The 25,437-nt window shown below is 38.3% G+C and overlaps 1 protein-coding gene across 5 annotated transcripts in view; it reads left to right on the top strand.

Moving 5' to 3' along the window:
- The first annotated feature begins 2,621 nt into the window (after positions 1-2,621).
- Positions 2,622-25,437, top strand: part of LOC122079245 (5'-deoxynucleotidase hdd1) — a 36,815-nt gene continuing 13,999 nt past the window's right edge. For 2 of the 5 annotated variants that reach the window (XR_006140375.1, XM_042645535.1), the window contains exons 1-5: positions 2,622-3,161; positions 5,380-5,504; positions 14,017-14,054; positions 25,138-25,248; positions 25,340-25,419. Coding sequence is in view for 4 of the 5 variants with exons in the window: in XM_042645535.1 (XP_042501469.1) it covers positions 2,811-3,161; positions 5,380-5,504; positions 14,017-14,054; positions 25,138-25,248; positions 25,340-25,419 (705 nt within the window). In the remaining variant the exon portion in view is untranslated. The remainder of the gene's footprint in view (positions 3,162-5,379; positions 5,505-14,016; positions 14,055-25,137; positions 25,249-25,339; positions 25,420-25,437) is intronic. The other 3 variants (XM_042645533.1, XM_042645534.1, XM_042645532.1) reach the window with 3 other exon arrangements.

The following is a 25,437-nucleotide window of genomic DNA, read 5'->3' as shown; positions in this document are numbered from 1 at the left end:
CTATGATTGCCACTGTTCAAACCACTTTGAACGCAGGAACAATGTTTTTAACGCTGTATCCCAACTTTAATATCCCTTTGTCTGACCATCTTCTTTCCACAACCTTAAAATTTCAGATCCATATTACTAGTGTCCCGCAAAATGCTATTACAAAGGCTGCGACTTTGCACTATCAGATGACTTATCGCTTGCAAAATCATGCATTTGATCATCTTACTGGACATTCTGAAGATGCGTTGTTCATTACCATGAACTCTAACCAAGTCCCTTGCTATACTTATGTTCCCAGACAAATTTCTGATGACGAACTCCTTCGTCTCCTTCCTTCTTCTTGGGTAACAGCATATGAACAACATGTTGCAGTTTCTCAACCTCAAGTTCCTTCTGAACCAGTTCAGTCTACCATTCCTGAGTACATTACTCATCCTTCTGGTGAGGTAGAAATCCATTTTCCTCCTCCTTGACCCTGACCTTCTCCTTTCCCAACCTCTTTTGGTATGATCCAAGAAAAAAGTCCTATCAAGTCTTTTGATTCTCAGGGTAATCCAATCTTCTACTTTCAAGATCCAGTTACTGGTCATAAATACTTTGACCTCTGTGACTGTGACGATTGTCTTCAAGATTCTGACGATGATTTTCCTCCCTCTTGTCGTTCTACTAGACGAAAGTCTACTCAGCACCAATTACAAGAACGATATGAGGCAGGTGATCCTTCTGTTGGACCCCTAAGCACTGAATAAAAATACCCTTTCTATGTCAAATATGGTACCCCCAAACCTTCTCCTAAGTCTTCCTTCTCTCCATGTAAACCTCCTCCAACACCTGATTTACCTCCTCCAGTTGTACCTCCCTGTTGTATGTATACTCCATGCTCTTCTTCTTCTTCTCCTCTTAAACCCTTTCCCGGACTTTATGATTCAGGCCCCGATGTTTATGGTATTTGCCAAGTTTAGAAAGTTAAACCCTCAGTTCACGCCACTGGACGTTCTGAACCTATTTCTCCTACTGAAGCAGCTTTGAATTGGCAAGCAGAAAATGCTACTGTCCAGAATCAGTACCTTGAGCAAATCTTGGCTCAAACACAACAAACTCATGGTACCCTGTCTCATCATGATCATCTTCTTCAGTCTCTCCGCAAAGACATTGATCAGGTCTATATTGAATTTGCTGGAATTACTTCTAGTGTTGCTGATACCACTACAGCTTTTGCCCTTATAGGCAAAAAAGAGAAGCACCTCAGGTACCTTGAAGCACAACTTTATCAAATACAACAACAACAACCTCGTGCTCCCTCTTTTGCCACATCTCATCGGCAACAACAACCACTTCCAGTGACAGTTCCAAGCTTCATCCCACAAGATACTTTTGTTATGTATGTCTCTCCGACGCCTCCTGTTGTCTCTTCTTTAATGACTTTTCCTACTGAAGAATTGAAAGAACTTCAATGATAACAACATGCTCTTCCTAAAAGAACACGAGCAGTCAGAGGACGTGCCCACAGTAGAGTACCCCCAGCATGGACATCCATTGCTGCACTTATGGATCTTAGTGACTATGAAGATGAATATGCAGATGCCCTACCAGCACAACCTCCCCCATTTACCCCTTATCCTATGCCAGTCTCATATCCTGCACCTCCACCTCTTGATCCTCACAGGCCACCTCCAGCTCCTCTATCATCTTCCCCTGTAACCCCTGTCGTTCCCACTCCTCCTAAGTCCATCCATGCCATCATTTCTCCCTCAGAAAACCCTCTATCTGAGTATCTTACAACCCTTACTATCTCAGATTCAATCCCCCTTTCTTCTTTCATGAATGAAATACCTCAACCTGCTGCACCTCATGTTTAAAAAATGGATGATGATCCTGAAATCCAGAATCCTGACACACCCAGATAACCTCCTGTCCCTCCTACATTTTTTACCCCATATCAAAACCAGGACCCAAAACAGTTTTTCACTCTGGATGATATCCCTGTTTCATAATGGGCGTCTCGCATTGTTGATTTTCATGTATGTATTAATGCTAAACTACTCCAAGAAGGAGCTTCATCTGTTACTGTCTTGTCAAAATTCGTTGCAAGACTCCAGGGAAAACTCAGGGAATGGTATTTAGCTCTTGGTCCTTACAGACAACTGCAGATTGTACAGCTTACTGAAAGCCAGTTTGTTACCACTCTCTATCAAAAGTTTCTTATCCTTGTTTCAACTAATCTCTCAAAGGCCCGAGATGAATTTCTCCAAATGAAGTGTTGTTCTCTTTTTCGGCCAGACCTTGACAGGCATTTCTAGAATGACCGACCGATTTCATAAAATTGGTGGAATTGATGATGAGAATTTAAAGCAAGTCTTTTTAAACTCTCTTCCAGAGCCCCTTGGCGCAGATACACAACAGTTTTTGAAGAACCAGAATATTCCGTTGGCCTCATGTACTATTGGTTCTCTATACAGCTATGCTCTCACCGCCCCTGATAAGCTTTGCAACATCAAAAAAGTGTGGAAAGATTTGCAAGATCGTTTTGATAAAGTTTCCTCTACTTGTGATACCTCTTATCTCAAAATAGCCGACCCCCCCCCCCCTCCCCAAAACAAGAGGGGAAAGATAAGTCATTTTATTGGAAGAGCGATACTGAGGGAGGTGCTAGCATACTCTGCGCTATCATCATTTTCCCATATTTCCATGAGGGGCACGCGAAAAGCTCGGAAGTTGTACACTCGTCGTATATTTTCCGAGCGACTGGAGTTGCTTGTTTTTTATTTTGCTTAAGATTTTGTCATTCGTTGAGAATCGAGATCTCTGCAACTACAACAATGGCTGCGGCAAATCTATCACTATCGCATTCGTCGTATTCGTCTCCGTCCTCTACTTGTTACTCATCTTCGCCTTTCCATCGATGCCTTCTCCCTCGCTCGCCGTTAACTTTCCTCTCTCGTAAATCGTTGAGGTTTGGTTTCTGCAGCGAAACTCCAAGAATCCTCACCTTTCGTTCTCAAGTGCGGAATTTGGGTCCGGGAGCTTCTTCTTCGGATTCTAACGGTGATGGATTTGGATCGAACCTGTCGATGAATCTCGGGGAAAACGATGCTTCGATTGCGTCGTCGGTTTCCGCTTCTCCTGCTTGTTCGGCCATCGATTTTCTCACTCTGTGCCATCGGCTTAAGGTATGAACGCACGGGATAGAATAAAGATTGCTTTCTACATTAGTTTGACTAGGATGCTCGAATTTCTTATATTGTGCCGCTCCTGATCTTAATTTAGTTTTGCCTATTCGCTATTCCTTCGTCGTGTGGATTTATATCGTAGTTTTACGATCGCCTGTTCTTTGCAATATGAACGAAATTGCTTTTTTAGCTTTGCGAATTTTTTGGATGATTTTTGTGCGTTGGGGAAAAAAAGGTGCTTTAATGGGAAATGTGGTTCAACCTCGCTTTGTTTTTTACTGTTGTGATGCTTGGTTGTACGGACCCTTACTTCAGAAACTGTGCAATCTTTTACTGCAGAGCATCTGGATATATGGTAGTTTTAATAGCAACTGAAAATGTGTTCCTTTGGAAGTTTAGTTGTGAATTGTGATATGGGAACACAAATGTGCTGGGCCAATTCCTTCTAGTTTCTTTCTTTCTTTCCTTTTTTTTTTTTTTTTTTTTTTGGGGTGGGGGGTAAGGGGGTTGGTGTGGTTGGGGGAGAAATTCTCAACCTTAGTCACGCATTCATTTCTTATAATCAGCATTAATTCGGTCATGTTTGGCCCTTTCAAATAAATCAACTTGGTGGCTTGTTGTTGCTGTCTGTTATGAGTATTTTTATACGTCTGGAAGATATTAGCGTTTGTTAAAGATTAATTTCAACCACCAAGTCACTATTGATTAGAAAGTATAGACATCAGATTGTGAGTTGGGATCCCACTTCCCATTCTCTTTAGCTTTGCTCAAAGCATTTGATAAAATCTAATGGAAATTGTTAGCCACTCGTTGCAGCTTATTTTATCCATTTTAGATAGTTTATATTCTTTGATTTCAGATGAATCTAAAAATTTACAATCAGATGAAGGATGTGGTTCTTTTGTCTGAGATCCTAATTTCAGCTGAATTACACAAGTTCTGTTCTATAAGTGTTCTGTTAAGACACAATCAGTTGAAAGATTCTTCAAGCTCACATTGACTACATAAATCTGAAAAAAATTTTTCCTGCCTTGTACTCCTTCACCATTTATTGATCATTAGGAACTTCAGTTATTGACCAACAAATCAGAGTTAGAGCTTTTATCTCTTAATGCTACCCAACTACATCGGCATGTGGATTTCCAGCTTTACTGGCCCCTTGGGCTCGTATTCCTTTCAGAGGACCACCATATATGGTGTGGAACTAATTTTAAATGCCTTTGCTGGGGTTTGTTAAGAATATTATTATACTCATTAGATATAAAGCATCAATAAGCTAACTTTATAAAACCATGTCATCGGGGATCATGAAGTCATAGACTCTGTCAGTAGCCTTTTTTTCCTAAGCCGCAAATGAACTGAAGAAGAAAGAATTCCTTACTTCCCCTCCCAATTACACTGTAAGATAATGATTAAAAGAGAAAACACTTGCAGAACAAGAACGCAACAATCTAGGGTGGCGTGTTAAAAGTGGATAAGCAGTGGCCCACATAGCAAAGCAAGAGTTGCGGTGGGTGAAGGTTTCAACCCATTTGAGATTGTTTCATCGGCCTTTGGTAGCCCGTACCTAAGCTGCCAAGCTTCGCAATTTTCAAATTGTTCAAATTTAACAAATTCAAATTCCAACTACAATGGAAAACGGATCAGATAACTATTTCTCAGGAGTTAGGAGTTAGGACCGCCCCGACAGCTGTCACCTAACAGGGCTGTTTGATTAGTTTGGTAGTTGCTTCTGTCTCCCATCTTCATACATGGTTCTATAGGGTCCTGTACAATACCACCCCCTACTAACATGTGTCTAAAATAAGACAGTCCCCACTATTATACTAAGACACGTGGAAGTATTTTATTATGCTCACATGATCGTGACAGCTTGGCAGAATAGTACTTTATTATGGTTACTTTAATGACTAATTGCTGCTTACATCATACTAAAGGACCCAAAAAGGGGCAAAAAAACCATCTGATGTTGGAGCATCATCAAATTGAGGGCGAGTTGTGGACATATTGAATTTAATGTCTATAGTGAATTTGATTTTTGCTATTAGATGCAGCTTTGCACCTATTGACTGTCTTCTTCTCCTAGATTTTATCATAGAACAGTCTGACCTTTTTTATTTAATTCCCTGGGATAATTTGGTCCATATAGTGTATTTGCTATTAATATAGAAATCTGATAATAGTTTATTAAAGATTCGTTTTTCTGCTTCTTTTTCAGACGACAAAAAGAAAGGGCTGGCTCAACCATGGGATAAAGGGCCCCGAGTCTATCGCTGATCACATGTACCGCATGGCATTGATGGCACTGATTATTGGAGACCTTCCTGGTGTTAACAGAGAAAGGTTCAATGGAATTTTATTCTGAAAAAAAAAAAAAAAAAAAACTAGTTCTAATATTTCTTATTCTTCTCAATTTCTTTTTTCCTTCTATTTTGTTATGTAAGTAAAAGATCATTTTTATTGTCATTTCCAAGGATTAAAGTATCGGTATCGGTCGCCTTATCTGTCGGCCAAAATTAAGATACGTATTGGAGGGTATCGTATCCGATACGCTAAGATACGCTAAAGATACACACATAAATGGATAGGAAACATTTTTTTAAACACTTTTGCATAAAGAATTAAAAAAAAAAACTATTGATAACATGTATTATGCATAAACATTAAATTGAGGGTATCACACTAAGAATTCAAGGTTTGTAGTGTCCCATAAATGTAAAATCCTTATTTCTAACTTTGATTTCCACTTTAGTTAGAGAGAAATGTGGCTGGCAACAATTTTGGAACAAAAACCCCTCAAAAAATCGTGTTTTTCTGAAAAATTATCCATCTTGGCCATTATATGACCGTAGCGCACTGTATCGGTACATATCGATATTCACCGATACGTACCGATACTCATCGATATGTACCGATCGATACATAGTGATATTCCCCGATACGTACCGAAACCTACATTTCACCTCGACTCTATATTTTCCATAGAGTTGTGTCGGTGCATATCGTATCGTATCTATGTGTATCGGTGGTGTATTGATGCATATCGGTATGTATCGTAGGATATATATCGATACGAAAGGATTTTGAAAATTCCATGTATCGTATCAGTCGACTAAATTTAAGATACGTATCAGAGGGTATCGTATCAGTATCAGAGATACTTTAAACCATGGTCATTTCCCATTGTTATCTTCACAATATTAGGGGTGATTCCAAGTTCTCTATAATAGACTAAAAGGCCATTGAAGAATATGAAGTCCTAAGTAGCAAAGTTTAAATGGATTAGAGTCTGATGGTTCTTATGTAGTGGAAAATGAAAGATGCAACTAAATTATCAAGAAGAGAAAAAGGAAAAAATTAATGGCATCGACTTTTAGTTTATGATGGATTTTAGTATATTACAATTAACTTCCAAAAACTCAGCTTACTATGGCATAAAGGCCTAGCCAAGCAATGAAGAGAGATTTTAGAGATGTTCTAATGTTTGTCAATGTGTCATTGTACAAATATGTGCTGCTATAAGTGTACTACATGATAAAAATTCTCCACTCAAATCCTGAGCATCTTAATTATTTTATTAGTGCCAGATCGCGTTTCAAAATTAGAAAATAAAAAGGTCCATAATCTGTTACGAGTCCTTCATTAGGGTCCTAGGAAGGATGGATTTGGATTGGTCTTAATCGTGGTTTAAGTACTCAATGAGATCTTGCTATTTGAAAATGGCAAGATAAGATGAGAGGCGATATATAAAATGTAAAATATCTCGGCCGAGATCTTGGTGAATATCTCAGTCTCAACTCGACTCGAGACCAAATCACATGGGTTATATACATTACTTTTGACCCCAACTCGACCCAACTTGACCCAACTCAATGTAACTCGACATATCTTGCCTTGTTGTGAAGAAAAAGTGAGCTTTTGGTGGTTTTTCTTGCCAAAATTTTCCTCTGCAATGTAGATTAACAACTTCAACACTTGGAGATTGGAGATTATCACTTCATCATCAACCTTTGGAGATCCTTTTCTTCTCAAGAACAGTTGTAGGTAAAAATAACTTATCAAACCATTTTTTTTCATAGAAACGTGGTCAATTGTTGTTTTTATTTTTTATTGTGGAATAGCTTAAGGTGAAGGGTCCGAAGAAAATAGGGTACGAAGTCAAAGTACCATTTTGGTTTGACTTTTTAAAAAACTGATGTTTTCACTGTGTTTAGAAGGCCTAAAATAGGGTAAATGGTAAGTTTTAGGGGCTACAGAGACCATATGGCCATCGAGACCAATCACTGAGTCGACCGGGAAAAAAGACAAGACATCAGCGAGATATCGATGAGATCTCGCCAGATCTATCTTTTTTGGTTCAGTGAGACTAGAGGCGAGATTGAGATCTTAAACCTTGGTCCTAATTAAAAAATGAGATAAAATAAAAAGGACCAATATGAGCTCATTTGAATATGACAAGTGTCCAAAATGGTAACTTTTCTTCTATGAATGGTAATGGCATTGTGCAGTTTTGAAAAAAGTCTATGACTTGTACTCTCCTCTGGAACTGGAAACACGGCTAGCTTCATGGTTTTTCTGTTGATGGTAATTGTTGGAATAGTAATTTGTAAGGGTACATATGGAATAGTGGCTTATGGGAGAATATGTTTTTAAGGGAGAGCATTTTTGGTAAATCAGTTTAATTACATTAATAACACTCTGGAGAAGGAATTGATTTGATTGACTTATCTATTCTCCCATTTCTTCTTCTCTCTCAATACCTGCAACCTGCTATTAATTGAACTAGCAAGGACTGGAGTGTTGAACTTGGTATCAGAGCTCCTTGCTGGTTTTAGAGTTTACCAGGAGTATCAATCTCCTTGCAATTCCTCCTCCCCCCCCCCCCCCCAAACAAAAGAACTCTATAGCTAAAAAGGGTTCCAAAGGTAGTAGAAATGTGTTAAGGATCCTACCTGAAATCCAGGAACTTCAACCCATAGGCAATAGGTGGAGTTTGTAGCTGCAGGGTTCAAATGGATGGGAGATTTGGGCAAACAACACCACCACCTCCAGGTTTGGAAGCAGCTCTCCTTCTCTCCGTGATGTGAGCCCTATCAGAGATGAAACCAAGACAATTTATGTTTCCTATTGGTCCTCTATTAAGTGCCTGAAACTTATTGCTAGAGGTAGGGTTTCTGCTGAGGTCAACAAGAAGCCAGATACCTAGAAAAACAGGGTAGCACAAGTGCTGAGAAGAACAATTCTTCTTCTTCTGTCTGAACCTTTTCCAGCTCGGAGGTTGGACAGCTACGGTCGTCCAAGTGTCGTTTATCAACTGTGTATGGGCCTGCTTTGATGGGGGGTCACAGTTTCTATCTACAACTCAGAATCGTGAAAGGGTTGTTTTATCTCTCTGGAAAGGTCTATGACCCAGTGTGAGCTCTCTTTTTTTGGCTTATATTGTTCTTTTGCTTGTGGAATATTGTAGTAGAAGTTGGTAAAGTATCTCAGGGGTGACTGGTGGCTTGGGATCAAGGATTAAAGTATCGGTAATGGTTGTCGTATCAGTCGGCCAAAATTAAGATACGTATCGGAGGATATTGTATCGTATCGGAGATACGTTAAGAGATACTAAAGATATGCATATAAATGAATAGGAAACACTTTTTTATACACTTTTGCATAACAAATTTGTTAAAAAAAGCTATTGATAACATATATTATGCATAAACACTAAATTGAGGGTATTACACTAAGAATTCAAGGTTTGTAGTTGTCCCATAAATGTAAAATTCTTGTTTCCAATCTTTGGATAAAAAACCCCTCAAAAAGTCATGGTTTTTCTGAAAAATGACCCAACTTGGCCATTATATGACTGTAGTGCACTGTATCGGTATGTATAGTATCGTATCGGTATGTATTGATTGATACATACCGATACATACCGAAACATACATTTCACTCAATTTTATTTTTTCCATAGAGTATCGGTACGTATCGGTGGTGTATCGGTGCATATTGGTATATATTGTAGGATACGTATCGATATGAAAGGGTTTTAAAAATTCAATGTATCATATCGGTGTGTATTGTATCGGTAAGGGCCGATATGGATATACGTATCCGTATCGGCTAATACGGTACGATACGCACCGATACTTAAAACCCTGCTCGGGATGCATGCTTAGTTGGATTTTCCTTCTATTTGGGATGTTTCTGGGTAACTGAAATCAGTACTTTTATAATTGGGAAGGAGTGTCTAGGTTGAGTGTGTGCTTCACATTTGGTTTGGGTATCCAACCAACTTTCCAAGCGTGAATTGTGAATCTGTTAGAAGTTAGTGGACTAGTGGAGTCCTCTATTGGAGGTTGAATCGTACACGGTCAAAAGTTTGAGAAATACAGTCCTAAATTTCCTTGGCCATTTCCTTACACATCAAACATCGGCCTATTTCTGGCCTCATGGAAAAAATTAACCATGTTATCACAATGGAGTCCTCCATCTCCCACTTTGGATAAGCTAAGTCACTAGGACTAGAAGGTTCAATCGCGCCATTGATGTATGATGAATCCTAGCTTCTCTCTACTTCTCATCGATAGTCTCACAAAGTGATCATCAATATGAAACAAGTGGAGATGTCCATTTCTGAATATTATAACGAGATGATATTTTTTTGGGACGAGTATGATCACTAGAGAGACATCTAGGTGATTAACCTGGAGGATGAGGTATTTGGATACCTGTAAAGTGCAGAGACATGAAGGCTGCCACAGAGATGACCTTCCTGGCTGAAAGATCATAGCTTCCTTTTCACAAAAAAACTGACATGCTGGAGGCCGAGGTATAAATTGGGTTGATAGAGATAAAATTAAATGTGAACATTATGGAAACCTTGGCATACCAAGGAGATATGTTGGGACCTCAATATTCGACCATCCTAACATCCGTTTGGTGGAACAAGAGGTGGCAGGATAGGGGGGGCCTGAGGTCATACAGTGTTACAGTTAGTGATTCCTGCAGAACAGCTCTGGACACCGGTTTCCTTACTCCGAAAGACAGTGAAGCCTTTCGCAAAGTTATGGTTGAGCTAGGTGGTTTGTTTCCTACTACTTCCTCCTCATTTGTGTTATCTGGTCCCTCATCCGCTGCCCTTCATGCCACTTTTGCAACCTCTTCCTCGTGGATTATTGACTCAGGTGCTACCCGATCACATGACTAGTATGTCTTATTGTTTTTTTTCCTACTCTATCGGTTCGAGTAGAGATAAGGTTAGAATTTCCCGTGGGTCTCTTTCCTCCATCTTTAGTAACGGTACTATGCATGTCACATCTACCATTCCTCCTGATTCTATCCTTCATGTTCTGAATTTTTCTACTAACCTTCTCGCTATTTGTCACCTTACAAAGTCCTTGAACTATAAGTATTACATTCTTTCCTTCACATTGCTTGTTTCAAGATTTGGTGACCAAGAGGGTTATTGGCAATGGATGCAAAGAGAAGGTCTTTATCTGGTTGACTCTACATTAGACAGTCTTCAGGGAGCGAAGGATGTACAATTTGCTTTTTGTTGATGATATTGTTTTGGTGGATGAGACAAAAGTAGGGATTAACACCAAGTTGGAGTTATGGAGATCAACCTTAGAATAAAAAAGTTTTAAGATAAGTAGAATAAAGACAGAGTATATGTTAATGAAGTAGTATATGATTATGGTAATGAGGTGGTGAAAATTGATGAGACAGAGGTTCCACAAAGTTATTATTTTAGGTATGGGGCTCAGTCAGAAATACATAAGGTGATATAGAGGATGAAGTTTCACAAAGAATTAAAATAGGATGGATGAAGTGGAGAGGTGCGTTCAAAGTGTTGTGTGATCGACGTATTCCTTTAAAACTTAAAAGAAGGTTTTATAGGACAATTATATGGCCGGCTATAATGTATGGTGCGGAATGTTGGGTAGTTGAAAAGCATCATGTAGATGAAATTTGTGCAGCGGAGATGGGTGAGTGGTAAACTAAGAAGGATAAAATAAAGGATGATCATATTGGAGCTTAATTTGGAGTAGCTTCGATACATGATCGAGAAAGCTGTCTAAAGTGGCATGACCATGTTCAACGGTGGCCTTTGGATGCTCTTGTACAGAGGAGTGATTTGATTCATATTGATGGATCTAAAAGTGCTAGGGGTAGACCTAAAATGACCTTAGGTGAAGTGGTGAGGAAAGGCATGCATTACTTAAGCCTTGTATCAAGTATGACGTCGAATAGAGCTGATTGGAGGGCAATGATCTATGTAGCCGACCCCATTTAGTTGGGATAAGGTTAAGTTGTTTTCTATTTCATGCTATTTCTAGTAAGTTTTTATGAGTCCTTTTAGTTTGTGAAATGTTGTAGAACACTATCCTTCTTGTGGTAATAGAGCTGCTACTCCATTCCATATTGTCCACTTTGATGTTTGGGGACCTTCTCTCACTATTCTTTATTTGGATATACCTATTTTGTTACATTTGTTGATGACTATTCTCGTACTACCTAGGTTTGTTTCTTAAAACCAATTATCGATGTTTCGGTTCTGAGGTCAAGGATCGATGTTTCATTGGCAACCTAGGTTTATTTCTTAAAACCAAGAATTGATGTTTTATTTGAAACCTAAGATTTCTTAAAACCAAGGATCGATGTTTCGGTTTATTTCACCACCTGCTTGAAATCAATTAGGAGTTTATTTACATAGTTGTCAAGGCGTCGCCTAGGCGACGACTAGGTGTCCAGGCGGTTTGCCTGGGGCCTAGGTGATAGCCGCCTTGTGATAGGAAATGATCAAGAAGAGGTGAAGAGACTTAAAACTTACTTGGCCCAACAATTTTTGATCAAAGACCTTGGGACACTAAAGTATTTTTTGGGATTGAAATGGCTAGATACAAGAAAGGAATTCACATCTATTAGAAGAAATATATACTAGATTTGTTAAAGGAGACAGGAATGTTGGGTAGTAAACCCATTGACTCTCCAATTGACCAAAATCACAAGTTAGGGGAAGTCAAGGGCCTTCCCCTAGTTGATGCAGGAAGGTAGCAAAGGCTTCTTGTGAAATTGATTTATTTCTATCTCACACGTCCTTACATTGCAATGTAGTCGGTGTGGTTAGCCAGTTTATACATGCTCCCAAAACAAGACATATGGAATTATCTTTGTGTATCTGAAGTACAATCCTGGGAAGGTGGTGTTGTTCACCAAACATAGCCACTTGAGGATTGAGGCCTACACTGGTGTAGATTGGTCTGGGTTTGTGATTGATAGAAGATCTACATTAGGATACTGCAGATTTGTCGCTAGGAACTTGGTCACTTGGAGAAGTAAGAAGCAGTCTGTGCCTCAGTGTGGCAAGATCAAGTGCTGAATCTGACTTTAGGGCCATGGAATATGGAGTTTGTGAGCTCCTGTGGCTAAATCGATTAGTGCAAGAGCTGAGATTTAAGTTTGATAGGTTTATGAGACTATGATAACAAAGTTACAAAGCTGCTATAAGTACAACTCATAATTTAGTACATCACGACCTTGCAAAACTCATTGAAGTTGATTGTCACTTCATAAAGGTTGTAAAGGCTGGGGGATCAACTAGCTGATGTTCTGATAAATAAGACCAGTTTTTAACCATTTCATAATCTTCTAGGCAAGTTGGGCATGCAGGACATCTATTCCCCAGCTTTGAGGGGGAGTGTTGGAATAAAGGATGTGTGCAAGGGTACATATGAAATTGTATTTATTAGTGGCTTATGGGAGAATATGTTTGTAAGCGAGTGCATATTTGGAATATCATTTTATTTACATTGATAACATTATGGAGTAGGAATCGGTTTGATTCACTTCTCTATCCTCCCATAACTTCTCTTTCACTATATGACTTGCAAGTTTTAACTTGCTATTAAATGAACCAGCAAGGACTGGAATATTGAACTGTAATATGATGTATTTTCTACTGGTCAGGTTTATAGTCAATCTAAAGAACTTGAGTGGCTTTCATCCAAATCATTTAGATCGTAAAAAAAATCTGCGCAAACTGAGTGCTTAAACAGTGAAGCCCAAAAAGGAAAAGGGGAGCGTGGGTAGGGAAGAGTATATTAAATGATTTAATTGGATCATATTCTGGGCCTAATGTATCCCAAAAAGAAGGGGGGGGGGATAGGGAAGAGTATATTAAGTGATTTAATTGGATCATATTCTGGCCCTAATGTGTCCCGAACCCTAAACAAGTGAGAATACATCTAAAGAATCAGTTCCAGAAAAAGAAACGAAAAAATGGGAACTGGATCAATTCAGAGTGACAGTGGATGTTCCTTGCAATGTTTAGTCCTTTTGATCTTCTTTAAAAAGGTTCTTTTTTCATTTTTTTAATATTTATTGAACAGGGAAGAAAAGGGAGGAAGAAAAAGTCGGAGGGACTGAAAGTTGTTTCACATATCTATCTTTTTGTGCAGTTGAAAATGTTTGTACTTCTTGTGCTGTCAAGTTCTTGATGAAAATGTATAACTTGAATTGGCCAACAGGCAATGCTGGGTTATATAAGAGCTTGGCAAACTGGTTTCTATTTCAAAAGTCCTCTTTTCTAATATTTTCTCAATCCATAATGCATGTGTTTTACACAATCAATTCTTTCATTGCTTTCATTGCTTTCATTGCTGTAATAAATGTGCCATTTTCTTTGTTTCCACTTTAAACTTAACTCAAAAGAAAAGAAAATCTAGCTAATTATTTCAATTATAAGTTTTCTTTGTCCGTGAGGATATTTGTGTTCAGTTCTATATTCCGTTGCAACTTACTTTGGATATTCAATATTTTTCTCTCCAAAGGATTTTATTTTTTTCTGGTCTGAATGGAACAGGTGTATCAAAATTGCAATTGTGCATGATATTGCAGAAGGTACCCTAAGCTAGTAGAATTGTTTTGCTTTTTTGATTCGTACTTTTCTATGTAGTCATGGCTTTCGGTTGATGTTCAAATATTTTCCTTTATAGTTTCCCAACAATGTTTTTTGGATGGATTTCCATCGATTCTGATCACCAAAACTTACATAAATTGGTCTGCATGAATAATAGTTTTTTTTGGGATTCATTCCACTTATTTTTTAGTTCCTTGCTCATGGATTTTTTTTTTTTGGGGGGGGGGGGGGGGGGGTGGGTGGAAAGGAGGAGGTGGGATATGTATATCTGCAATTTAGAAATGAAGAACTCCTACGGGTTTAGACCTGCATGTTAACTTTCTAATGCCAGACAAGATTGAAAATGATGATGAATTAAGCATATTGTCGGATGTTGAGAAGCCTGGAAGCCTATTGACAGAAATCAACTTCATTGTGATGTGTTCTATGGTAGGAAAAATAAGATTTTAAGAACACAATACACCACATGAGAGAAGCACAGTAATTCAAGCTTAAGAAACAAAAAGAACAGAACACAGGAAGTTAAGAAATCTCAGAATTTAACTGCCGACTGGGGATTAAATTAAAGTTGAATAAACTTCTTCAATCCCTTCAAATATCAAGCTGATCCAATGGTTGGATCTGCTAGATACTCTACTAAAACCAGGTTAGTAACTTCTAAGACCAGTGATATCTCACAATCCGTGTAATGTAGAACTAGGATTGGCAAGGTCAACCCAATCCCTAACTGCAGGATGCTTAATCAAAGAACAAGCAATGACCAAGGAAAAACAACAATACAAAACAGATCAGAACTAAGGTAGAAAACCGAGTCTGTAACTGTCTATGATTACAGAAATCTTGGGTTTCTGTGAACAGAACTAGGAACAGGGGATAGGGCCTTAACAGGGACTGTAGGAGGCCTAAATTGAGTTGTTAATATGATCCAACACCAAAAGGAACCAACAGAATTCAAGGCAGGTCTATTGATTTCAAATCTGGGCAGGATAGGTCACAGATTTTGAAGAACTCTCAATTGGCTGGTCAGAATTGGACCAGACTTGGGTTGTCTCATACAAGTATGGGGGAAGGTTCGACCTTGATTTCAGCCAAAGCTAATGACTGAAAGTGGTTCAGGGAAGAAAGAACCAATTAGGAAACTAATGGAAGAACTGGGCAGAACTGAAAGAAAAACTGAATCTAATGCCTGTAATAGATTGAGTAGAGCAGTAGCACCTTGAGTAGTTGAGAGGAGAAGAAGATGAACTAAGAGAAGAGGGCCTCTCAAGCTTCCCACCGTAGAGAGTCAACTGGATCAAACACCAGTTTCATCAGCCTTGATCAAACACAACACAAATCTCCATGGAGAAGGCAGCAGCAGCTACAACAATTATTTTCTTCAAATTATTCAGCTATGGGAGCCTCCTTGCTTTGTATTAATAGTGATAATGGAGGAGGGAATACAGCCTAGCAATTGGCAGGTTCCAAAATAGGAAACCCCACAATCGATTGCATATTACATTAGTTTCTAAAACTGAAAATAGAAACAATGGAAAAGGAAACTAACAACTAATAACTTAACTCCTAAGGAATAACAGAGACTAACAACTTAAATTGAACCCAACTAAAAAGGAAACTAATGTAAAAGGAAACAACTAGTTAATCCCGTAGGGAACCTTAATACCCCCAATTTAGACCCATAAAAGTGGCCCATTTTGCTCAAAACCATGTGGACCGAAGGCCCAACACATACTGCACAACCCTAGACTTATTCTTAATAAAACAAGCCCAATTTGGTGAAGAATCTGCATCACCATGGTTCAGATGACCCTCAAATTCTATTCAAAGGTAGGGAGCAAGATTTTAGGTTTCGGTTTCAAGCATGGTTTTGACTAGGCTCGATACCTAACTATTTCATGTACAGCAAAATTTCGGTCAAAACCTTCGAGGTTTAAGTGGATGTTTTCAAGGCCCAAATGGCCAAATTAGGTTCCAAAACTTCTATGAAACCCTATTTTAGGCACTCTAAACATAGTGAAACCCTTAGTTTGTAAATATACAAACCCAAAATGGTAGTCAATTTTATGTAAGTTGGTAGTTTAAGCTGTACATTGCTGTATACAGCCTCTAATATGATCTATTTCACACAAAATTTAGTACTAGAACACACATAATTCAATTAAAACAGCTAAAATATGCAGTAAGAATGAATAAGCATAAATTATAAGCCGTGTCATTATTATCAAATGTTGTACATGGTTCATGACAAAGAGAGAGATATGGGGTTGAAGAATACACATGATGCAGTATCAGTTCTTTGGGCTGAGCTGAACTTGTTTGAGAACCCGGACAAGGAACCAGCTCCAAGATTGGGATTTTTTCAGTAGGAAATTTTGGATTTATTTTATTTGGAAAGGTATGATGATTGGGATTTTTTCAGTAGGAAATCTAGGATTTATTTTATTTGGGAAAGGTATGTAATCTTTTATCTTGAGGTAGCTATTAGACAAGCAGAGAAATTTCCAATTTGAGTTTTATTTTATTTTTGGATGAATAACCAATTTGAGTTTTATTGAGTTTCTATTTTCATAGTCAAAGTCTTAGGAAGTTATTACGAGTCTTTATGTCTTGGCTTTTATAAAAAGATGCATAACCGATTGAAATAGTAGAATTAAAGAATAAATTAAGATTGGTTTGTGCGCTGTGTGCCTGCGTGGCTTGGCAGTGGCTGTGTGTGCGATTCTCTTTCTCCCCCCTTCCTTTCTTCTTCTTCTTCTGTGCGATTTCTCCCTTCTCCCAGAGAGATTCCTTTTTTTTATTCTTCTGCATTCTTTTCTTCTTTATTTTCTTCCCCTATTATGTTCAATGATACTGGCAGTATGCACTTTGGATTCGAACTCGTTGAGGTTCTGTCCGTTGGGACTGAAACTTTGTGGGTTAGATTATCTCTGAAGGGCAATCTAAACCCTAGGTCCCCATTCCCTGGTTCCTTCTAACCAGTGAGCAATAAACCTGCAACCAGATTCAGATCTGAGTTCTTCCGCTAGATCATAGTTGTCAAGGCATCACCAAGGTGATGGCTTGGCGTCCAGGTGACGATCGCCTTATTGCACTGCCTTGTGTTTTGGTACTTATTTATGCCAAATATCATTTAAGATATTATTCATATTTGTTATTTTATTTATTTAAGATATTATTCATATTTGTTATTTTATTTATTTACGATATTATTCATAAATAAGAAAATACCCCATATTTGAATATAATAAAAATAGTTTAAAAATCAAATTTCGAAAGGATAAAAAGCCAACCCCCAGTCCAAGAACAAAAATTGGATTACGGTTATACGGACGATTTTCAACTTTAAAATGCTGGGGTTTTTCTCAATAATGAAAATTTTATAAATCTTATCATGTTAAAACATTATTAAAAACTAAAAGTTCGGTAAAATAATCTTTTGTTTTGATATCCATAAAATTATTTTCATTCAAGCGATTTTAATAGTATTCACGCACTTTAAAATAAGTTTGACCGGAACATAATTTTGTCATTACAACTCAGATTTAGGTAATCTTAGACTTGTTAAAAAGCTAGTTTTATGTTATACCTGATACGAAAAGTCTTATATAAAAATCAAATCATTTGACCAGTCAAACTTATTATTGAACAATAGCATTTCTGTAAATATCGATTTTTTATGATTCGATGTGGCTTAATGTTGATTTTTAATGACTTGTGGCTTTATGTTGATTTTTTTTTTTATCCAACCCCCAGTCCAAGAACAAAAATTGGATTACAGTTATATGGACAATTTTCAACTTTAAAATGCTGGGGTTTTTCTCAATAATGAAAATTTTATAAATCATATCATGTTAAAACATTGTTAAAAACTAAAAGTCCGGTAAAATAATCTTTTGTTTTGATATCCATAAAATTATTTTCATTCAGGCAATTTTAATAGTATTCACGCACTTTAAAATACGTTTGACCGGAACATAATTTTGTCATTACAACTCAAATTTAAGTAATCTTAGACTTGTTAAAAAGCTAGTTTTATGTTATACCTAATACGAAAAGTCTTATATAAAAATTAAATCATTTGACCAGTCAAACTTATTATTGAACAATAGCATTTCTGTAAATATCGATTTTTTATGATTCGATGTGGCTTAATGTTGATTTTTAATGACTTGTGGCTTCATGTTGATTTTTTATGATACAAGGTACATGTAGCTTACTAAATAATATTAGAAAATAAGAAAAATAAAAAATAACACTTGGTTGCCTTGTTCGCCTTAAGGCAGGCGCCTTCTCGCCTGCGCTTAGACAGTCCTCTAATACCTTGGCACCGTGACAACTGTGCGCCAGATACAATTTCACAAATCCCTGTTAATCCTTTCACTGATCTTCAGGGTAGTGTTCAGTAGAGGTTAAGAGGGCTGGTGGTTAGGATTACTTGCCCGAAATTTTGGCTTGACTGGATCTCTAGCGAATAAGTTCTTCCTCCTGCAAGAGAAACCCTCCTCCGCTAGTTTTCTTGGTCGAGTTCCAGATGTTGTTCCTTTCCCTTCTACATTATTTAACCCCTTATTTCCATTAGTGCCCTCCACTTTATCTTGATATTACTTTTAAGTCTTATTTCCTGGTTCTTCCAAGACTACCTATCCCCCATCATACGTGTTTTCCCAATTACCTTTTTCTTTGTGTCTTTGAACTTGACTAAATTACACCACTGCAATTACTTACATTATTTGGATTCCTCTTGCCAATTAACATTTACTTAAGTGCTGGGCAGCAATCAAGATTTACAATTTTGCCACTAACTTGCTAGTTTGAGTTGATACTAGATTGGGTGGGCCCATGAGCGAATGGAATAGGGTTTTCCAAACCTAGGTCTCACATCAACACAAATCACCTCTCTGGCCCATCCTAGATCCTAGCACAACGTCGAGTTCCGGGCAGAAAAGGAACTTTCATTACTTTAGAGGCGAACAATGCAAGGTACTAATAACAAGTACCATTTAACCACAAGCATGCGTTTGATAGAAAACAAAGAAGGAATTTCATAACTTTAAACACTAAATTTTACAATTTACCATTTATGATATCACACTTTCTTGTGTGGGCACATGTATCAAATTTTATCAGAACATAGATTGTTAATCTCTTAGTTCCATGTAAATGATGGAAAATTGTATGTGAGTCATTTTGCAACATTACTAGGGAATTTTCTTTCTTTTCCCCTTTTCGGCACATATTCTTTGTTTTCTTTCTTTTCTATTTTGGCACATCTTCCCCTTTTTGCCACATGATCTCTTTTGACAGAATGTAGAATGTTTCTTTCTTTCCTTTTTTATTCAATTATGTCATGGCAATCAGGTGAAATTCTCTTTTGTTTCCCATGGGACAACTCAATGCATGTTGTGCTAGTTGGAACTAGTGCAAGGATTGATTCAAGAGAGGAGAGGAGATGGTAAGAGGTGAGAAGAGAAGGAAAGAAGATGACAAGAAGAGAAGAGGAAAAAAGAGAAGCAAGTCTGCGACCAAATGTGGGACGGAAATGATTCCTCTCTCCTACTTGATTTACTAACATGATGTTAGGAAATGCATACACCTCGCTAGGGGGTAAAAAAAAAAAAAAAAATACAATATAAGACAACGAGATGATAAACTAGTGCTTAATGTACCCTTACTATATAAATAACCCTCAAGCTGGAGAATAAATGTCACACATTCCCAAATTGCATAGAAGGGTACTGAACTGGTGACTGGTGAGGGATGGGCCCTTTGGTGAAGATGTCGGGCAATTGATCACATATCTTCACAAAAGGAGTACAAATCTAGCCAGAGTCTCTTTTTCTTGATGAAATGTTGATCTAACTCAATGTGCTTTATCCTGTTATGTTGCAGAGGGTTGTGGGCTAGGGGTGTCAACGGTCCGGGTTGGTGCGGTTTCGGTCCGGTTCCACCGGTTTCGGTGTGAGTTTGGAAGTGACCGAAACCGACCCATTAAGGATTTATCGGTTTCGGTCCGGTGTCGGCTTCGGTGTGGTTTGGGTTCGGGTTGGTACCGGTTTGGATTTATTAGGTTCATTTCGGTTTGGATCGGTTTTTTAAACCGGTATGGAGCCATTAGGAAACAACCAAATGATGAATTGTTGAACTTCGGTTTCTTAAATCGATTTGTAACCTGGTTGGTTTTGGTTTTTGGTCTAGTTTGGATTCGATTTTCCATACAAATGTATACAAAACTATTCAAATTTTGATTTTTTTAATGAATTTTGGAGTGTTTCGGTTTCTTACCGGTTTGGTTTCGGTTTCGGTCCGGGTTTTGAGCCGGTTTCGGTTTGGTTTCGGGTTCATCCGGTTTTTGGTGCGGTTCGGTTTGGTTTTGGGGTTACAATACTCGAAACCGAACCGAACCAATAAGGCTTCGGTTCGGTTCGGTCCGGGTTGTTATCGGTTCGGTCCGGCCGGTTTTACCGGTTCGGTTTAGGAATTGACACCCCTATTGTGGGCTATACTTATAACAACCTTGTTATCACAATAAAGCCCTATAGATACCTCAGTATCAAATCCCAATCCTTGAACCAGCTATCTCAACTATAGGATTTCACATACTCCATGAGCATAGACCTGAACTCTGACTCTGCATTGGATTGGGTCACAATATGTTGTTTTTTGCTTCTCCATGTGAGTAGGTTACCACCCACAAATGTATAATATTTTGATGTAGATGATCTGTTGGAAACTAAACCAGCCCAATCCACATTAGTGTAGTCGTCTATCCTCAGATGGTTGTGCTTGACATATACTAGTCCTTTCCCTAGAGTGGACTTCAAGTACTTTAGGATGTGATACACAACATCCAAGTGCCCACTCTTGGGGGCATGCATAAACTAACAGTTGAAATAAGAGAATAAGAGAATGATTCGTCTTGTCTAATATGACAGGGGCCACCTTTATTTATATGAGAGATTAGGGTTACAACTAGTATAGGGGTGAGTTACAAGTCTAGATACATCGAACCTAGACACTTTAACACTAACTCACCACCCCAATTAGATAGGTGGTATAAATCAGCTTCCCCACTAGCCTTGAGTATTTCTCTGCATCAATAAGAGAAGGGTCACAATCTTCTCCAAGCTTGTGATTTTGCTAAATAGGAGAGTTCTTTGGTTTGCAACCCAACATATTTGTTTCTTTCAACAAGTCCAACACTAACTTCCTTTGATATTTATTTATATATATGCATATTTTTTTCTTTCTTAGATCTTGATACTTCAATCCCCAAGAAATACTTCAAGGGTCCCAGATCTTTAATCTCAAACTGTTGGGCTAAGTAGGACTTCAGCCTAGCTATCTCAACCCTGCCGTCTCTAGTCACCACAATGTCATCAACATAGATAATAAGGGTTGTGATGGTACCATTACCTTATCGGATAAATAAGGTGTGGTCAGCTTAACTCTGGGGATACTGATTCTTCAGAATAGCCTGTTTAAACCTCTCAAACCAGGTCTTCAAGGACTGTTTAATATCGTATAGTGCTTTTTTGAGGAAACACTTTCCCTTTAGCTAAAAGGAACTTGAAGTTAGGTGGAGTTTGTATGTACACTTCCTCTTCTAAGTAATCATGGAGGAAAGCATTCTTCACATTCAATTGATATAGTATCTAGTCTTTGTTTGCCATCAATGATAAGAACAATCTTATCGAATTGTATTTAGCCATAGGAGCAAATGTCTCTTGATAGTCAATCCAATACACCTGACATCTTTTGGCTTCTAGCCTAGCTTTGTATTTCTCAACAACACCATCTGATCGGTACTTGATTGTGTAGACCGATCTACATCCAATTGGAACTCTCTCCTGGTAAGATCAACTAAGTTCCATCATTTTTTCGGACATAGCTTGCTTCTTCTTTTGGTCAGACACGACCTCAATGAAATTCTTGGGAATGGGAATGGGAATGGGAATGGAGGGGAGTGCAACAGAAAAAGCGACACCTGTAGGAGAAATAGTATCATAAGAAACAAACTGGACTATATGATTAGTACAAACTATCCTTCCCTTTCGAATAGCAATGGGAATGATCTAACCTGACCGAGGAGGGTGGATCCTAGGATGTGGATCCAAAGAGGTCTCTTGGTAGGTTTTCTTTCCCTTCTTCTATAAACAAGTAAATTATTCTCATTACTTGTTCCCCCTGAATGACTAAGAGCAACAATAACATTCACCTCCTTATGTTTCCCCCCATCAAGAAAAAAAAGGAGGAATAGGCAAAGGTGGAAGAAAGGGGATGACATCAATAACTTATTCATTTCCATTATTCTCCCCTTGAAGAGGGTGTTGAACTGCTGATGAAGAGTTAAGAAAGGCACAAATTCAAAGAAGGTGACGCCTTTAGAGAGAAGTCACCTTTAGGAAGAGGAATGGTGGCACGTATAGCCTCTGGTGGAGGGAAAATACCCAAGAAAAATGCATTTGAGGGCCTTAGGGTTAAGTTTAATTCGAGCAGATTTATTAACATGAACATAGCAAACAGATCCAAACACCTTTTTTGGGTGGGTGGGTGGGTGGGGGGGGGGGGGAGAGGAAGAAAAAGTAGAGAGGCCTAAGGGGATAAAATGCCCATAGTATATTTGGAACCAAGAAATTTAGTGGGCATACAGGTGATTAAGAAAGCAGCAGTAGGAAAGGCATCAAGCCAAAGTCTTAGGGACATGCATGCCAAATAACAGACTCCTAGTGACTTCCAATGAATAAAAAAATTTCCTCCCGGGGACCCCATTTGGTTGGGGTGTGTCAGTATATTGTTTGTAAAATGTGTTGTAGACATTTGCTTCATCCTCAAGATTGGACAACTGGAGATCCTGATTATGATCATACTCCTCCCAAAGCCCAATTCCATACTTAGAGATAATTTTGTCTGCCTGATTCATTGTGATAACCTTTTAAAGGAGTTGATAGACCTTAGCTGAGTCACCCACTCGCCAAAAGTCTTGGAGACACTATTCCATGTATCTTTGTCCATCTCTTTTCTCATAAACCTCCTACTAATCTGAGGTTTATAGTAAAAATCAACCAAGCCATGTTGGTTGAGTTCTCAGTCACCCATTTTTAATATGTGGGATCACTAGCATGAGGAGCCTTAATGGTACTAGTAATGCATCCTAACTTGCCCCGACTATGCAGGGATAACTTCACTAAATGTGATCAATCCAATTAGTTGATATTGTCCAATTTCACAATGGATATCTGAGTGTTGGGATTGTCGAATGCAACTAGGCTGGGGTTGATTCCACTTGAACCGCCAGCTGAAGCTTCTATAGGTCCTTTGACCTCTGATATGATGTATCTTAGAAGGTCGGTTCAATATTTTCATCCCATGATAACGTATAGGTCTCAAATGATGTAACTCACCATCCAACAACAACCAAACGCACAGCACAAAGCATTGCGAGCAAAAAATAGGGCAAAAAAGGAATCTGGCGGTGGACCTGGCAGATTGGTGGAGGATGACTTGTGGTTCAACAGCTCACCTCTTTAGTAACCAAGAAAATGGGGGGTTGAAAGCCAACCCTAAGGTGTCCCTAGCAAGCCCAACCCGTTCTCAAATACTGCTTGATGAAAGAGAAACCAGAACTTGAAGGGAAGACTGGTGGTAGCACCGTCGGGGCTTTTTTCTTCTTCAAATGGACTTCACAACTTCTAATCTCCTTCCATTAGGCCTTCTCGTTGACGAGAGAACTTCATTGGATCTTTTTAGTGTGTTTACTTGCATGTTATAGCCTCTATTGGAACCCTCTACTTTTCTAGGGTCCCAAAGAGAGGTACAAAGGATGTGAAAGCTTGGTCAATGCTCAAATCACACTATGATACCAAGTTGGAAGTAGTGCAAGGATCGATTCAAGAAAGGAAAGGAGAAGGTAAGAGATGAGAAGAGAAGGAAGTGTACAAACAAATGTGGGAGTGAAATGATTCCACTCCCCTGTTTGATTTACTAATGTGATGTTACAAATTACATACCCCCCCCCCCCCCCCCACCCCTAGGGATGTGAAAAAGTAAAATACAATATAATACAACAAGATAATAAACTAGTGCCCAAAGTACCCTTATTACATTAACTCTAACAGTGCTACAAAAAGAAGCATGCCATTATTTCTTTTGTCCAACATTCTGCCCCATAAACAATGGGTAGTCGTGTGGGAGTCTAATAAGATGCCCCTCTTCTGTGTGCTTCGTAAAAGTTACTAATGATACAGTTTGTTGCCTCTTCCTTTTTCTATCTCATCAGCCTCATGGTGTTTCTATTTACTGGGAAGAAAACAATAAGTGAAGGAAAACAACATTTTCATGAACAAAAAGTAGATACACGTAATCTCTTATAAAACCACATACTGTAAATTTTCATGTCCATGGATGGAGGAAGATGTACTAAGTTAACCATCTTTTCGTAAAAAAATGTTTGCCCATGGCATGCGTCAGTTTTTCCCAATTTTGCTTGACCTAACTCCCACTAGAGCTAGCAACTGAATAACAGGAAAAGGAAATGAATGTTTTGCACTTTATGAGAAAAGAAGTGTGTATGACAATTGATTGAAATACACCTTGTCAAGTTTTTTCTGCTAAATATGATTGATGCATTGCATGCTTTAGTTTTTCCCTTAATGTTATGGGAAAATTCTAAAACAGAAAACCAGCTGAAGTGAAAACGTTCATGATTGATTATGAAAAAGGTTTAGAGACGAAATGATGGTATGGCACATGCCTTTCAAAAGTCTTCAACTCTATCAGTAGTTACTCCTGCTGAGAAACCATTGGAATCAAAAAGCTGTAGAGGAAGAGAGAGGGTAAGGTAATAGGATTCTTTGAAGGCCTAGCTCAACTGGGGATATAGATTTAAGCAAGGGGATTTATTGGGAGAGGGTGCCTATTGTTAGGAAATATGTGGCGAAACATATCTCTAAAGTAGTTTTATCTGTTAAAATTGTTTCCCACCGTATTTTTTCACAGAGAAATAAGCACAGTTAAATTTGTTAGTTTTAGTGATCCAAGTTTGAAGTGAACCTTTGATCTTGATAGCTATAGTTGGAGATATCACGCCCTCAGATGGTGTGCCTAAAAAAGAAAAGAGCAGGCGTGAGCAAGCAGCATTAGATGAAATGTGTGAAGTCCTTGGTGGAGGATTGAGAGGTATTGATTGGTTCTTATATTTTGCATTTGTTTTTAATATTTATATTTTGTTTTTGTGGCAACTTAGTTGATGTAATTGAACTATGTGCAGCTGAGGAGATTAAAGAACTTTGGGCAGAATACGAGAATAATGCATCTTTAGAAGCCAACCTCGTTAAAGATTTTGATAAGGTAATTTTTTTGCACTCT

Source organism: Macadamia integrifolia, chromosome 5 (assembly GCF_013358625.1).
Source record: "Macadamia integrifolia cultivar HAES 741 chromosome 5, SCU_Mint_v3, whole genome shotgun sequence".
In the NCBI taxonomy this organism is placed as follows: Eukaryota; Viridiplantae; Streptophyta; class Magnoliopsida; order Proteales; family Proteaceae; genus Macadamia; species Macadamia integrifolia.
Note: the sequence above shows the minus strand (reverse complement) of the source record. Positions and strands in the feature narration are given on the sequence as shown.